Consider the following 16624-nt stretch of genomic DNA (forward strand, 5'->3'; position numbering starts at 1 on the left):
CTACTCATTATCTCTGACTTGAGCATTGGGTTTTGTCGAGCCAGCTCACCAAAAGAAAGCTCTGGCTCTGATGAAGTTGCTTGGTAGTGTAGCCCTCTGGGTTTCTACTCTCTAGTAACAGAAAAACAAATATTTTCTACAAAAAAACAAGAGGGGAAGAGAGTGTAAGGCCTGGAGGAAGAAAGGCCAAATGGACTTGCTAAATACTTAAAGTGAGTGAGTTCTCTCCAAAAATGTCTGTACATTTAAATTAAAATCTATGCTTTTAAGTCCTGTTATTTGTCTACATATTAGCCTGCTGAACAAATACTACCATGAAATTTTTCCAAACTTTTAAAGCATAACCGTTTGTGTATTTCTGTATTCTAAACACGTTTAAAATCCTTTTCTCACCCCTCTTCCTGCGCGCTTCCTTGATGTCTTCACACATGCGGTCGAACTCAGGATCCAGCTCAGAGGCAAAGATAGCATGGGCGGTGTCCTTTAAACTGCACGCTCGGTGTCGGATCACCTTGTCTGGAGATGAAGGACGGAGTGAAACACAAGACAACACTGGACATGTCCTTTATAAAACAGGATATTACCAAGTATGTCATCAGTGACTTCATATGTACCATTACTTCTCCTCTCATCAAGCAGGATACAGCTACACATCTCCATACTTCTTCTAGTGATACATTATAGACACACTGGTGCCAAGCAGTTATCTTTTTATTGAAATAAAAATCGGTTTTCCCATCACCATTTTTATGAGTAACTTATTATTGTTATTGTGTGTAAGCCTCTAAACTAAGACTTCGTTGTCTTATTGTGATTAGCCCAGAATTGCTTTTTCGCATCATGACAGTATTTGAGGAGAGGTTCATCCCATCCCTGGTCACCCATGTTAAATGTTGCATGTTTTTAATATGCTGTCATGTATGTAATAATCAATACACGGTCCTCCCCATTGAACCGTGTCTGTGAGACACAGGACTGTAGCACTTTCCCACACCAGCTTGGGTGAGAAATAGGACTAGAGAAATCTGAGACCTACAAGAAGCTTTTGATATCGTCACTTCACTCATTTAAGACAAAAATGGGCATGTGTACAATTTACACACACACGTACTCCTTGATGTACCACGGCATCATTTATCTTCCATTTCTCTGCATCGATGGAGAGAAAATGAAGACAGGGGTGAAGAGGGAGGCTAAAAGCATATCCCTTGTAAACACACCGTCTCTCATTATGGCAGGCAGAGGGAGAGCAGTTCAGGCAGAGAGTGGCAGAAGGGTCACAATGTGCCAGCTTGGAGGATGGCTGCCTAATTGTGATGGAGGCCGTGTGTGTGTATGCACGTACATGCCATTTACTTTGACGGCAAAGAGTGTGTGTACATGCAAATGCATTATAAGGGCAAAAATGCCTGTCAGTGAAAGGTGTCAAAAGCCAGGTGGGATGGCGAGAGCTCCTCAGCTATCCTCCTCATCTACAACAGACCAGCGGTGACACATAACCCTCTCAGACAAAGGCTGGTTGTTGCCATTTAGCTAAAACAACAGGGAATTATTTGTGACACCGAGACAACGGCAAGAGCAGATAAATGTGTAACGTTATCTGACGAGCGGAAGTCAGTTGTCGTGAAAGTACAGAGAGCCTCTTTTCTTCAATTACGTCTATGACAAAAAAATCATTGAAATCCTTATAGGTCTCTTATAGAATAATAATCAAGAGACTACTATTTAGCAGGGTGGCGAGGGAACGCTAGATGAACCACCATGATACTACATGGAAGATAGTATATAAAGATACTGTGAAGAAATGGACCACCGTGGGATATAATGAGGTTTTTTCCCAGCACTTTGTGAACCTGCGTACAACTTCCCCAGCAGTATAATTGTTTAGGGTCTAGGCCATAGTCCCTGGACCACACACTGGGTGCAGAGGAAATAGGCTTCGTTTGTCTTCTTTATTAAACTGCCTAATTGCATTTTTCCCTTTAGTGCATCATTTGTAGACCCTGTATTTCAACAAATGACCAGCCCTCGCCTGCAAAGACAGAGATATGATTTATTCTTTTGAGCTGGCAGAGAATTGCTTCCCATTAGTATCAGGCAAGGCGAGAATTAAAATGGTCGTATCGACAGAATGGTCTGAGGGAGGCCTACTGTATGGAGCTTTCAATTAACATCAGAGTATTACTGTTGAGAATTTAATTCTAGTAGAAAGTATTTTTTCCCCCCTCTTCTGTGCAACTAGCTCTAAACTTTTCTTCTCTTTCCATGTTATTCTTTTAAAATTTTTAAATAAATATCTACATCTCCACATGCGGGCTTTCCCTCGTCAAATAGCCCGATTTAACCAGTATAAATAATTCCAATTTATTCTTAAGTGAATAATATTTGAATAATTGTGTGTGCGTGTGTTTTCTTGTGTCTTCCAGCAAACGAGATGAAGGCGTTTTTGGGGGTTTTTTTGGGAAAAGGTGCTGAGACGAGGAGGAGGAGGAGGTAAAAATCAGTTCAAATTGAATTGACACAATAAAATTTTCATGTATATGCAGTCTGAATCTCCAGAGCACAAATTAAATTGAGGAAATACTATTTTCAATGGTGGTTTTATGTGCTTCATTTTATTTGAATTTCCATGTTGAAGAAAGGCATTCTGAGTTTCTGTAATTATAATGCCTGGAGGTCCACTTCATAAGTCATTAGGTTTTTAATCAACTTATTTTTTTTACTTGCTTAATGACAACCTGATGGAATGTAACAATTACGGCAGGGGGGGAAAAAAAGTCAAACTCATTTAAGAGGCAATGCTATGAAGTGATGTACAAAAGGTTGTTGAGAAATATTCAGTGTGACTGCAGGTGATAATGCTGTGGTTGGAATTAAATGAACTCCAGGATATTTGGGGAGTCATATGCATTCCATGTGTAATATTGCGCACGTGTGAATGTGTGTATTCATGAACGTGCCGTGTCCTTTTCTGCCGTACCTCCGGGGTCTTTGTCAGGATTGTACTCTAGAGCATTACTGCAGATGAGGTCGATGTCCACCAAGAAATCCTTCACAGTCAGGTACTGGTGGGTATCAATCTTGGTCATGACTGTCGACAGGTCCATCGGCTGCCGAATCACCTCCAGGTAGTCTGACACCTGACACACAAGCACGTGGTACAGGCTGAATACTGCAGCAGTGTTTTCTTTTGTCACGTCAATTTGTTTTTGACATTTCATTAAGACCTAAAGCGAGCTTTGTCAGCTATGAGTGTGTGTCCTTACCTCTTCAATGTCAACTGGCTTGCTGAAAATGTTGAAACGTTTGTCAGTGGCCAGGCGCTTGGTCACGTCCCTGAGAAAGAGCCTGAGCTCCCGTAGTGTGTTCTCCTCCTGTTCAGCCAGGCGGCGCTGTTCCTCTACTGACAGGACTCTGGGGCCTGGAGCCTCGGCTACCGGCAGCACCTCCACACACCTCTCTGTTGGAATAGAAGGCAAACAGGGTGAAGTTTTAATGCAGCCTCCATCTATAGACAACATCTACATAGCTAACATCAAAAGAATTTCTTGTCAGTTCTTCCCACAGTGAAAAACATAACTCAACAGGCCGCAGCTGTGGGTAAAATCACAATAGGCAACTATATATATATAAAAAAAATAAAAAAATACATGCCCACAGTTTGAGCTCCTGTTTGAAATAAATGGCAAGAAAATCTCACTTCATACCCACACTCTTCCTTAGCACCTCTCTGTTGACAAAGAACAACAACAACAACAAAAAGTAACCAGAGGAAGAAAATCAAAGTTAAAGACTTTTGTAGCTCAGGAAAAGAATACTGGTTAGCTCCTTCACAAACATGGGTAGACATTAAAGGAGCCATATCTTTTTAAAAAAAAAAAAAAAAAATCAGTATTTGTGCATAGATATTTGCCTACTAACTGTGACATAAAAGAACCCAGACAGTTTGTTGTGTGCTTGCTCTGCAGTCCTGTGATTCAATATTTTTGATGCTGCTGAACACATCATGAGGGGCTTCATTGAAATTTAACAGCCCCTGAATTTTTGGTTACAAATGCTCCACCCCCGAGGGTGCTTTCATTTCAAGCTGACGAGGACGGTGAACTCTAGATATGGTAAGGGCCAAGATGTTTCCAACAAACTCTAAGCAGATGGCCAATCACTACAGAGTGGCCCATCTGAAGGGGTGGTGGGAGCCCAAACAGGCTGTTTCTCACAGTGTGACAAAAATAGATGGGATCATGGCTTGTAGAGCTGTAACTTAGAACTTTTTGACCATAAAAACACTCAAATGTTGGTAAACACACCAGCAAAATGAAAATATGAAACCGGGAAAGGGGCATAATATGACCTATCTAAAGAACAGCCTCCAGTTGGATGACAAAGTGATGTAGCAAGATGAGTCAATATCCACTCTTCCTCTACCCAGACACCAGCCGTAGCCTGAGACATCTGCCAAAATCATTAGGAAGGCTCCATAGCACCCCGGGCTTCTTCACTCACTAGCAGCCCTGATTCTAATTATGGATAATAGCAGCCAGGCCCTCTCATAACAATCTCTCGCCACGTTTTCTGCCGGCCTGCTAAAAGTCAGGCTGCTGTGTTACTCAGGCAGGAACCCCTGAAGTGTGCCAGGCAAGTAAAGCGGGGGACCCCTGCCTTGCATCAATGACGAATCGGCAGATGAATGCTGGGCACCATTTCCATTTGAAAGCCCAGGTGGACAGTTCTCTTACATTATACTGGAACTGAGGGCTGGGGTAGCACTGACGCCTAGAGGAATGGCAGGGGGTAGTTTAAGGGGTGGACAGGCATCTGACTGGCAGTTGGAGGTTTGATTTTGATGTGGCGGAGGAATATAAATGTCAAGGGCAACACAGACTTCACAATGGGCCTATTTAACCCTTTGTTATAAGATTCTGCATTTTCACTCTCCTCTCTGAAGTAACATGAAATTACCCCCAGCATGTTAACATTAAACTCCAGTAAACAGATGGTACATAATCATAAACACATAATTCCCTCAATCGAGCCAATCAGAAAGTATCAGCTTCTTGCACTGGATGCTCAAAGTACTGTAGCAAGTTAGGAAAGAGACAAGCAAGCAACACTGCCCTCTAGGACAGAACACACAGATGAGTCAGAACCACCTCATCCACATGTTAATAGAACAAGTACCTGTATTCTTGAGGCGTGGCGGAGGTCTGGCGGCTTGGACCAGCAGCAGGTCAGAGAAGAAGCTCCTCCTGTCCTCCTCCCCAGCAGGGCACAGCGTTACTACCTCCCCATAGCTCCTCTGGAATATACTTCTGACCTGAAATTAGAGTAAGTGAATACACATCATACATCAAATTAAAAGCTCAAGCACAGTTTGGTGGGGTAGAGCTGTGAGATCTGGTTTTTCACACAAGAGGTGAACTCTCAAACGTAAAAAAAACTACTACTTAGTAGTGATAGTGTTCTGGTATTATTATAATACGCTACCAGGCTTGGATCTTAAACCAACTGGTCGAGGCAGATGGCCGCCCACCATGAGCCTGCTCAGTGTTTCTTCCTGTTCAAAGAGGAGGTTTTTTGCCCCTCACCTCTGTTGCCAAGCGCTTGCTCATGTGGGACTTGTTGGCTCTCGACATGGTCTAGACCTGTATGATGTGGGAAAAAAAAAATCCAGGATAATGTCTAATGTAAATTGGGAATAAAAATGTATAAAAAGAAAGGTTTAATGATGACAATGACTTATCAATACCCGTGATGGGTATTTAACCTCATTATATTTTACCCACGGTGTGCTGCAGGCAAATCAGCCATTTAAAATTCAGAATTGATGAAGAGGAGCGTTCTTGCTAATTATGATAATGGGGAGTAAATGGAAGATACCTTTTTTTATTATTAGCCTTAGTCCCCTATAAAATGATTCAATTTCAAGAATCTCAGTCCAAATTCAACTGATAATACACTCCAACTGATTACTGTTATTTGGTGCTGCCAGATACGGACTATGAGCACAACGGTGCTGTAGATTACTACATTAGCTGTGTGTTGCTCATGTGCCAGTTGTTCATCAGCCACTATGAAAAGGTCAAAGTCATAAACACGTCTGAAACTTTCTCAATTATGACACAGTAGTGACATTTATCAGTACCTGTCAATTTTATCATCATCAATTTTACCTGGGAAGGATTAATATGAATGTTGTAATTACACAGCCGGATTTTTTTTTTAACCATTCCAGACTAACTACTGATTTCATTATTTGATGAATAAAAGAGACAAATCAGAGCATTTTTGCAGCTACTATAATTCCTTTTGAACATATGTACATGGGAAAGGGGTGGGGGCTTATAAGATCTCCGCGTGGTACCATGGTGGAGCTCAAGGCCACTCCCAACGGGACGCCCCTTTGCTGACTAAACACCTACTTTCCACTTTATATCCCTCATCTGCTTGTTCTCCCGCTCTCTCCCAGAATCACCCTCTGCTCTCTCCCCCTCTCCCTTCTCAGCAGAAAAATTGAGAAATGGGGTAAATTTGGGGACGACAGTAGGGGAGCCAAGAACAGCCAACTCTATGTAGGACACAGTGGGTGATGATTCCCAGTATTTCCCATTATGATAAAGGCTGGAGGGGGTATAGCAGATGTGTGTTATCTCTAAATAACTCTGTCTCATTGCCATCTTTAAATGTGTTCCACCATTGTTAGCCTTTCATTGTGACAGCTTACTACCCACTGACAAGACCAATTTCATTGTTATAGTGGGGTAACAGACAGGTAATAAAGAGGTAATTAAGTACTAAGATGTTTTTCATGAACTGTAATGAAAAGTGCTACTGATATTTCCACTGGTCCTCCGCCATAAGGCAAGTCTAAGCAGCAGAGTGAGCGGCTGTTAGGGAGGGATGGAGGGAAGCTACCGAGCCGGACTCCAGCCTGTGGTGTCAGTTTTGGCTGCAGAGGGTGCTGCCTCCTCCCTGCTGAGATTTGGAGCTGAGACAGCAGCTGTCACTATATTTTCTGTGCCAAAGAGTGAAACAACCCTTACAGCATCAAATACTGCAGCATGGCAATGACTTGAAAATTCAGTCATTCAATTCACTCCCCTTTTGAATGAGTATACTGGGCCACTTTTGAGAGAGGAGAGCTTAACTGAAAAAAGTAAACAGCTCTGAGAAAAAGGTCCAATAATTTGACATAACTGGAAAATGCAAAGCTGTTTAATACATGCAAAACCAAATCACAATTTGACTCTTCACTCTGCCAGAACTTTGCTAATCTCACTTGAAAATCTTTGGAGCTGCGTCCGTGAGACCAGCTTCCACACAGGGCTTACACGTGTTAACACATGTAAAACGAAAAAAACATAAATATAGTTGTGAATGTGCTCTCTTTGTAAATCTGGAATCAAATTAGTTTGAACACACTGTCTTTCCACAAGTGTCATTTGTAATTTCTTTCCAGATTAAATGTGAGGACAAGGTGTTCCGGATATTTTATCCGACACACGGATGGAAATTAGGGACTGTAAGCAAACTGGGGTCATTTCGCTACATATTTGTAGCACAAATGGTGAAATGACAAAATTTGTGGAGAAGTACAACACTTGAACACACTTGGTGAAGCCCGGTTCATTTGACTGGTGTAGTCGCTTTGTAACGTTGCCCTGAGAGGTGAGCTTCAATAGGATACAGATGTATGTAGTACATGAGCATGAAACATGGACAGCTTACATACAGCCAGGGAGCAAACTGTCAGTTGAAGTGTGAAAATCTGTCGACTAAAGAGAACAAGGAGAGATGTTGCAGGGCGATGAGCTTGATCCAAGGTGCAATCCTACAGTTAACAAAGAAACCACAGTGTGAATGCACCCTAGCTTGTCCTGACTATGTCGACTTGAGCGCACCATCCATCTGTCCCACCCTGTGCTGACAAGTTCTCCATCTTCATGACCTTTCATTTCATCATTTCTATAATGAAGTACGGTGTGTGGACAGTGGTGCTGAACGGTCTGTGAGATGTGACATTTTTCAAACGTAAGGTCATTAAGGTGCTTATGAATCAACAAACACGCAAAAGTCAAGTGAAGTCAAAAGCCAAAAATCAGTGCAGACAAATATCAGACAAAGTGACATGAAAAATGACTAAAAAGAAGACATTTGACAAAAATAATGATTCAACAATTGACTTGTTGAACTACTGATGTTAATAAATGAGTTTAGCCCCTAGTGGATGCCCAGGTGTCTCAGTCTTAATGAGTCAAGGAGAGAGAATCATCCTGAGAGCCTCTCTAGCCATGGATCGTGACCAGAGCTGTTCCCCTGCCAACACAGCAGCAGCCACACACAAAGACTGAGGAAAAGCAGCACAGTCTGCACAGCCATATTGATATAGTGTGTGTGAGTGTGTGTCCTGGGGTGAAAACATGGGCTGTCAACCCTTGGACCTAATTAAAGTCCTCCTGTTGGCTGACTAGAGACGACCCTCATCCTTATATTTCTCTCTTTTTCTCGTCCAATTTTCTCCATTTCCCTTTACTGTAAAGCAAGACTCCCTGGCAGCCTAACCCACGATGGGTGGTCTGACTCTGCTTTGGCTTCCAGAGAAAGAGAATAATACAGCCAAGAGGAAGGATAAAGAAGCAGGGGCAGGAGACACCCCGGCAGGGAAAGTAGGTAGTGGGATAAATGAAAGGCGCGTGGAGCTAAAGTAGATAAAAACTTAGTGGGAGCAGATGACCTTGACTGTGACACCCTGGGTGTCTGCACTCACGCTCCTGACAATGAAGAGAACAACATTTGGCCTTAACTATATACTAAATAGCATTAGGTTAAATTTTATTAAAATATATCTGTAGTTCTTTAAAAACGTGGGGTATGTTAGCTGGTAAATGTAAGAAAAACTCTGTGTCCTTACCTCATCCGAAAGCTGTGAGTAGTGAGTCTCAGCAGTGGCGAGTATAAGAACAGGGCAGAACGAGGGCACATCCTGTAGCAGGGTGAGGAAAGTGCTCTTCACAGTGTCACTCACTGTCTCCCACCATTCGGAGATATGTGGCATGAACACCACACTGGGCACGCAGCGGCGAGCCTCACGGAAAACCTAGAACCACAACGGCAGGTCACACACACACTCTGCTGCTTAACTCGTGCATGAGAATTTCATTATAACGAGAGCGAGGTGCAAATGCATAGATGTCATTGTAAATTCAGAAAATATTATAGCACTCATGGTGTTTTGTTGACAGGTTTGTCAACAAAAAATGTCACTTTGTTCTATTCGGGGAGTTAAACATGATGGTTGATTGAGCGTCAAACATCAGGAGAGTCCTTGTTCAGTCACATTCATGTTTACGTTGTCCCTTGCATCAGTTACCTGAGCACAGGCCTCCTCTGGCGTCTTGGTGCTAATGGAGTAGAGCGTGGGCAAGTCCAGGCTGTGCACTGGCAGCTTGTCCAGGTGGTGCAGCAAGGCGGGGGCCATGTGAGAACTCTGTCCTGAGCCTGGGTCTCCGGCCAGCAGCAGACGAGGTCGGTATGATGTGGGCTGTTGGAGGGCAGAGCTGGAAGGAGAAGGGAAGAGGGGAGTTTGTACTGCAACCTGCTGCCTTACAACCAGAGCCCTGAACTATCATTCAGGATTTAGCAAAGTAATGTCAAGTGTTATTCACTTTGACCAGAGGACTTTGGCATGATAACTTATGCTGCACACCTGATCTTCATCTTGTGCTAACGTCACCCATGTAGCAAAGTTGGGAAAACCTGGATTGACTAAATGAGTTGATCATCACACTCCTCACATTACGTTTTCACGACTGACTGGGTTTATCAAGCTAGCTAATGAAAAGCTTCCCTGGGCGTGTTGAGCTTGCTTCATAATAGGCCCCTATCAGAGAAACAATCCACACCCGCAACAGAGTCACTGTAATGTAATCTGTATGTTTTCACTGTTGCACGGGATGTTAGAAAACAGGATTCAATAACTGGCCAATTTACCCCATCTTTGATAGCATTCAAAATATATGGAAGAGCCGCATGAAATGCTTTTTTTTTTTAATGTTCGCTGTCTAATAAGCCATTCTACTTCTCTAAATCCACTCATTTTCCTCGTCCTCTTTCTCTGCATTTCCTTTTTAAGCCTTACAAGTGTAGTTCATAAGACCTGAAGACTAGAGGCTTGATAACTGCTTAATAGGTTCATCAATACATGGTTCCCGTAGAGGAAGAGTCATTAGTCAGTCCTTAAGCCATCCTGTTATTTCTCGTCTTGTTTTTAGATCCCGGTAACAGCAATCACAGCTCTCAGACTGTTTTTACCACTTCCTCTTTTTACCTCTATACCTACGTCTCTGATCAAAAGCTGAACATGGAGCCACTGACCTCTGAATGTTCCTCGGAATTCCTTTGAGAATACTGTCTAGATTAGGAACCTCATGTCGGGACCAGAAATAAAACAGCCAATTACGCTGCTTCCAATAAATTCAAAAAAAAAAAATCATTTTTGATTGATTAAATGTAGGTCTGTGTCAGATAAGTTTTAATTTAATGGTTGTTTTGTATGTCGTCAGTTGCGGGACAACTGAACTCGAGCAGAGTACACGAGAGCCCTTCCTCGTAGTTTGTCAACCCTAACTTATATTAAAGGGTGTAACTGTTCGATTGATATGATTAGGAAGTCACAGTACAGTTCTAGCGTCTTCAAAATGACCATTAAAAGAAATCCACACTCTCCTCAAACAGAACCAATACTTATAAGGTAGATGTATCATACTGTACAAGCTTTGTTTGGATCTAATCAATTGGCAGGTGTATCTGTGTTGGAAATTACCAACTCCAGTTTTGTAGCGCAGTAGGTGAGGATTCTCGACCTAAAAAGTAACCAAAGTAGCAAGTGTAAACATATAATTCAATTATAACTGAGCAGCCGATGAAAACAAGGTGGAGATGGTTGAAAACTAAATCAGAGGCTGGTAGATGTAGGAATCTACCCTCCAGAGTGACAGAGCTCTGCTACTGTTTAATTTCCAGTCTTGGAGTGTATGATGCAAACAATCAAAGCAAAACAGCAGCAGCACTGCATTTGTTCCATTAATTGGAACAGACACACCACTTTTTGGGAAAAAATTGTATTTGCCTTCCCTCCCCAGGCCCAGACAAGAACATGGATACCCCTCTCTTCTATGCGCATGCAGTGGAGAGCTGAAACCCGCAGAGCCTGGCTAACCATAGGTTAGTGCAACAAATGGAGGTGAATAGGAAGAGTAGCAGAGCTCCATCAACAGACACAAAACACATCATTCTCTAAAAGCTCTTTACCTGAATTAATAGAACTTGGGCAACATTTGCTAAGAAATAACAATAACAAATCCAAGATAATTTTGCATCAAATACACAACTGGAACACCTTTCCTGAACAGGCAGAGTGATTAAACGTGACACCTCAAAACACTTGTGTAAAAGAATCAAAAGGCTTGCTGACAGGTAGAGGAGTGACTGCTGATACGACTTTATTGAGAGGATGAGGAGTATTACACCTGACAAACCGAGATCCTGCTCCAGATCTATCTGAACCAGAATACACAGAGGAGCTTCAGGTTTTGGAAGCTGAGCTGCGCTGCCCACCCACTACTATTTAAAACTAGTGGGTCTCAGCTCCGTAATGCAGCTCAGACCACAGAAGGGTATCCATCTTCTTTGCTGGCTCTGAGGAGGAAGAATAAGCGCGTTGCCGAAAAAGTTGCCGTGTTCCTGTAAGTGTTCTGTGACACGATCACGATCATGTGCTTCAGCTAAACAATGCTACACATTAACAACTTTAATCACCTAGTGAACTCACAAGGAGAATTGGAGGAAGGGTCTGTGCACTGCAGAGGAGCAGGAGAGCTGACTCTTTGGGGATGCAGCAGGCTGGACTTCATAGATGGAGGCAGAGCAGTCCTCATTGTCATTGTCGCTGTACAAGTCCTCTTCAAGCAGTTGATTGTCAGCGCCTAGCAGACACAAGTTCAGTGAGCATGCAGTTTTTGTAGAAATAAACCTTTAAGTGTATTTGCCACCATTGCTTTCAAAGTTAGCCTGAAAGAAAGCCTTTATGAGGCCAATTTACTAAAACGTTAAGAAGAAAAAATGAGCCCGCTTCTTCTGAGGAAAGTAATGGGCTTTAAATTCATTTAACGCTTGGGGACATTTGTGTCAATATTTGGTAAAAGGCGTACAATTCCTGAAAGCAGCGTCCCACTGGTCAGGTGTTACATTGTTGTTAATCTGCTGCAGACGCTGTGGACTGGAGTGGGAGTAGCAGTTACTGAAGTGCTAGCCGGGTGATGGTTGTGCTGATCTCGGTTCCCTCACCTCTACATACACCAGGGGAACGTTTCACCACAGACTTGGCGCTTCATGTGTGGGTGACACAAAGCACTCTGCTAATAAGGTTGGGGACACTGAGAAATATAATAAAATTCTACTGTGCCAAGAGGGAAAGCAAACTAAAGACTAATTTTGTAAACACGCTGTTTTCTCTGTTGTAGCACTCAACTTAGCGATCACTCATTGTAAAGCTCAATCCAAAACCAGCCCCTATCCACTTGCCCTTCATGAGGAGTGTCACTTCGTATGAAGTCACACTCGCAACCACCGGAGGGCACTCCTTATTCAGGGGGAGGGTGTAAAAAGCTCTGGGACACCCTTGCTGGTTTCCCACAGAACGAAGCTGCCACCATGGTTGCATCAAGCATGCTTGGCTGTATTTCTCTATTGGCTGAACTTTTTTCACACTACATGGTGCCCAAAGTCAAGTGCGTTTAGGGACAGTGTGAAACTTTTTAAGTTGTACTATAACCACACATTCTGTGAAGGAGGCATAATGAGCTAAATATGATTATGTTCATGCAAATTAGTGTATTTTTTCCCCTGTATTCTTGATTAATTGTTGCTCCGAGGGCTAGAGGCTTTGCTGTAGCCGGCTTTGATGCACACTTGCTGATAAACGGTTTTATTGTCGTCTCCCCCTCCCCGCTACCTGAATTTGGGATAACCCTCAGCAGGCTAACCTGAAGGAAGGCACAAAAAGAGGCAAAGTGGATAGGGACTGCTTTGGGATAGGAAGTGACAATAACGCAGATGTGACATCATAGTCGTCTACCAGAGGTGGCTACGATGATCAATTTTGTTGTAACCCAACTGTGAAAGGCGTTTCAATGTAGACAGACGTCTCTTTAAGAAAACTTAAAAGAGTGGACTCAGATCACTTTCGAATGTAGACAGAATTTTTGAAAACATGTCTGTGTGGTACAGAGACTCTGGCTGGAAGAAACAGCAGTAAAATGTTGAAAAACTAAGTCTTAAATCCCTACCGTGTGTGTCCCTGTCAGCACACTGAGCATGGGGGAAGACTCGAAGCAGAGCTTTCAGCACCAAGGAGAAAGAGTTGGCCAGAAGGGGCCTGAGGATGGGGGACAGGGCTCGGCCCGGGGGAGCTAGAGCCCTCTGAGAGGCTGGGACGATTGTCCTCATGGCTTTGCCAAAGTCGCCAGGGCCCAAGATGATGGAGGTGACATCCAGCTTCAGTTTGATGCTGCTGCCATAGATCTGGGGGTACCGGCGGCGCAATGCCACCAAGGCTGTCTCTGTGCAAAGTGCTTTGATGTCAGCACCACAGTAGCCTGGAAGCAATGCGTATACACAAATGTCAAAGACGAATGTATGCAAGGGGGTTAAATCAATATCATAAAAAGTCTTTAGAAGTCCTTTCTCTTACCGACACATTTTTCTGCAAGTTCATCTACAAATGGCTCAGCTAGTTTGGGATTCCAGTCCCGTGTGTGGATCTGCAAGATTTGCTTTCTGGCCTGAACAGAAGATGGGGAGGTAGAGGGAGGGGGAAAAGACAGTAAATAAACAGACAAATTCACAAGTGAGATCAAGTCCTGTGTCTCACATAGGAAACTTGCCAAAAAAACAAAGTATTATGTTTCTTCGGCAGCTGCCACCGTTAAGAGAATCTTATTATCTAATATGTTGCACAAGACAGGAGGATCAAACAAAGTAACACAATGACAAAGTTTCATCATAAATATCATCAATAACAACACGTCTCCAGTTTTGCCTATCTAGAACTGACAACAGCAAGAGAAGATCAAAAGTGACTCCAGTGAGCGCAGCTGAAGTGCCTGCCAACACTCCAGCACCACGAACCCATCAGACTGTTGCATCAGCTCCACAGGACCATGCTGTGATGATCAGACATTAGGAACAAAGTGGTTTTATCGTGAACCAAGGGGCAACAGTTTTCGTTATCTTTCATCACATTTTTCTTGTTCAAGAAACACAACTGAGACACATTACAGACTACAGGTTTCCAGCTTGTGCAATACAGGCAGGGGAGCTGAATTTGTACAGAGGTTCCCCACTTACACTAGAACAATGTTTTTAAAGCAGTAAGTGCTCAGATGTAATGAGTTTAGCCTGCAAACTTTAGCTTTGATAACTAAGCTCCTACTGTGTGGACAAAAGTGGAGGAGCAAGCCATTGGACAAGAGGAAGAATCACTGACTGGTTTGTCTGACTCGCCTGTACATCTACATGCATTCAAGTGCAGAACAAAAGCAATCAGAGCTGCATCACAATAAATGCTGCAGTGGTTTATTTTTGTAATTTTCTCTAAAACTAATGAGGATCGGCTTTGTCAGTTGCTTTTTGGATCATAACATCCAACAGCGAGAAAAAAAACAGTGGGAGACTACACAGCCAGAGGGCTGCATGTGCTAATTTCATTGCAGGACTATTATGAGTCAAACACAAATTACTAGTGCATTAATTTGTGTCTCCAGTTGGTGTGTATGTGAGTACAGCACCTGTGTGTAGTAAGTGCGTCTTGCACAGAATTCTGCCTGTTATCATAGCCCAGGAGAAACAGAAATAAACATTACAGCAGAGGAGAAAACTGCAGGTGCATATGTTGGACTCAGATGCACAATATTTTAGCTATAAAGAATAGAAATCAAATACTGATTTGCTATATGTATATTTGCATTCACTAGAAATTCAGGTGCACTGACACCCAGGTTTTGCCTGTGACAATGATGTGTTAATGTCTATTTATGTATGTGCACTTGTAACTCAAATTTCCTTGAAAATTTGAATATGCATTTACTTTTCTGATGCTTAAATAAAACCTATTATACATTTTTTTAAATTACTGTTATTTCTGAACACTATTAAAGTGGGGCTCTTGCATGTTCTGCCCACTAGAGGGCATTCCAACATCATCAATAATTTGAAATTATCAACAGGTGGTAGGGTAACTCTCTTGCTAGGTAAAACTCAACTTTGGCAGAAAATTAACAAGAGGACACTCAGATAGCCCTCACCTCCACCAAGGTCATCTGATCCAGTTATGGTTCCATTGACCTTTATTCATTTTTATTGACCTCTATGTCAAAAGGAAGTCACGTTTAGGTTTGAACCTCCTCTAAAAGAGAGACCTTGGTTCCTGGGTCTGCATCAATTCCAAATCTAACCAATTATTCCTCAACCAAAATTTATCAGTATCCTTCAACAAGTTTTTAGGTATCCTGATAAAAGACAGTCAAAACAACACTGGTGATCACACGACTTCCTTGGCATTGAGGTAATAACGTTAACTCAAGAGGAGGGGGTAAAAAAAAGAAAAGAAGAAAAGGTAAGTGTTGTCTATTTTAGCTACAGTTCCTCAGATTCTAGATCGCCCATCTTCATTTTAGACCTTTCAGTTTGTTCACAAACCAAAACACGTCTTACAAGAGGCTTCTTACAAATTCAAGAGAAGTGGCACTTTCTTCCATTTCTGTTGTCAAGGGGGTGATTCTCCAGCTTTAGCCAAAAACTGTCTTTACTATTCAATGACAATTTGACTCCTGAACCTCAGTCCAACTGTCCAAGTGTCAACTTTCCATAATATTGATATCTGACGGCGTCTCACCTTCTTGTCAGGCAGGTTGAACAGAAACTCCCGGTCAAAGCGTCCAGGCCTCCTGAGTGCCGGGTCAATAGAGTCAAGTCTGTTTGTAGCACCAATGACCACTATCTCCCCACGACTGTCCAAGCCGTCCATCAAGGCCAGCAGGGTGGACACAATAGAACTAGACAGGAGGGAGAGAGGTCATAAAACACCATGCAATGTACGTACCTCAGTACGGAGAAAAAATACACAGTACAAAAAAAATGCAATCTAAAAAAAAACACAGCAAAAAAGCTGTACTCTAATCTAATTTAATCTAAATGTCAGTGCTTGCAGCCAAAAACAGGTCAAAATCTGGTTACTCTACAGAAAAAAGAAAGAAATATTACAATCAATGAGCCAGTATGGATAAAAATAATAATAATAATCAAAGACCAGGATTTCTCTGGTTATGTGTAACAGGCAAAATGAGCAAAACAGCATGAAGGACCTATCAACTGTTCCACTTCTCTTGAGCAGAACTCATACTAAGTACATGCCCTGCTTGGAAAAATATACAGAGCTGCAATAAACCCAAACACACTGTTCATGACTGTGTCTTCTGATAGTTCAACATTTCGACAGCCATTTCCTCAACTGCAAACAAAATTTGATCAAAATCGAATCTACAACTCTTTAAAAACTGAATACATCCAG

General features: G+C 42.5%; 1 protein-coding gene across 1 annotated transcript in view; it reads right to left on the reverse strand.

Moving 5' to 3' along the window:
* atad2b (ATPase family AAA domain containing 2B) overlaps positions 1-16624 on the reverse strand; it is a 73681-nt gene that overhangs the window by 47893 nt on the left and 9164 nt on the right. Inside the window, exons 14-23 of the mRNA XM_086188621.1 lie at positions 15950-16109; positions 13748-13838; positions 13344-13652; positions 11828-11981; positions 9368-9554; positions 8909-9094; positions 5179-5314; positions 3267-3460; positions 2981-3140; positions 394-516 (exon numbers count right to left, since the gene is read on the reverse strand). Coding sequence (XP_086044747.1) covers positions 394-516; positions 2981-3140; positions 3267-3460; positions 5179-5314; positions 8909-9094; positions 9368-9554; positions 11828-11981; positions 13344-13652; positions 13748-13838; positions 15950-16109 — 1700 coding nt within the window. The remainder of the gene's footprint in view (positions 1-393; positions 517-2980; positions 3141-3266; positions 3461-5178; positions 5315-8908; positions 9095-9367; positions 9555-11827; positions 11982-13343; positions 13653-13747; positions 13839-15949; positions 16110-16624) is intronic.

The sequence above is a fragment of the Aulostomus chinensis genome, chromosome 20, assembly GCF_037954235.1.
Source record: "Aulostomus chinensis isolate RoL2024-O1b breed Wild chromosome 20, RoL_Achi_v1.0, whole genome shotgun sequence".
In the NCBI taxonomy this organism is placed as follows: domain Eukaryota; kingdom Metazoa; phylum Chordata; class Actinopteri; order Syngnathiformes; family Aulostomidae; genus Aulostomus; species Aulostomus chinensis.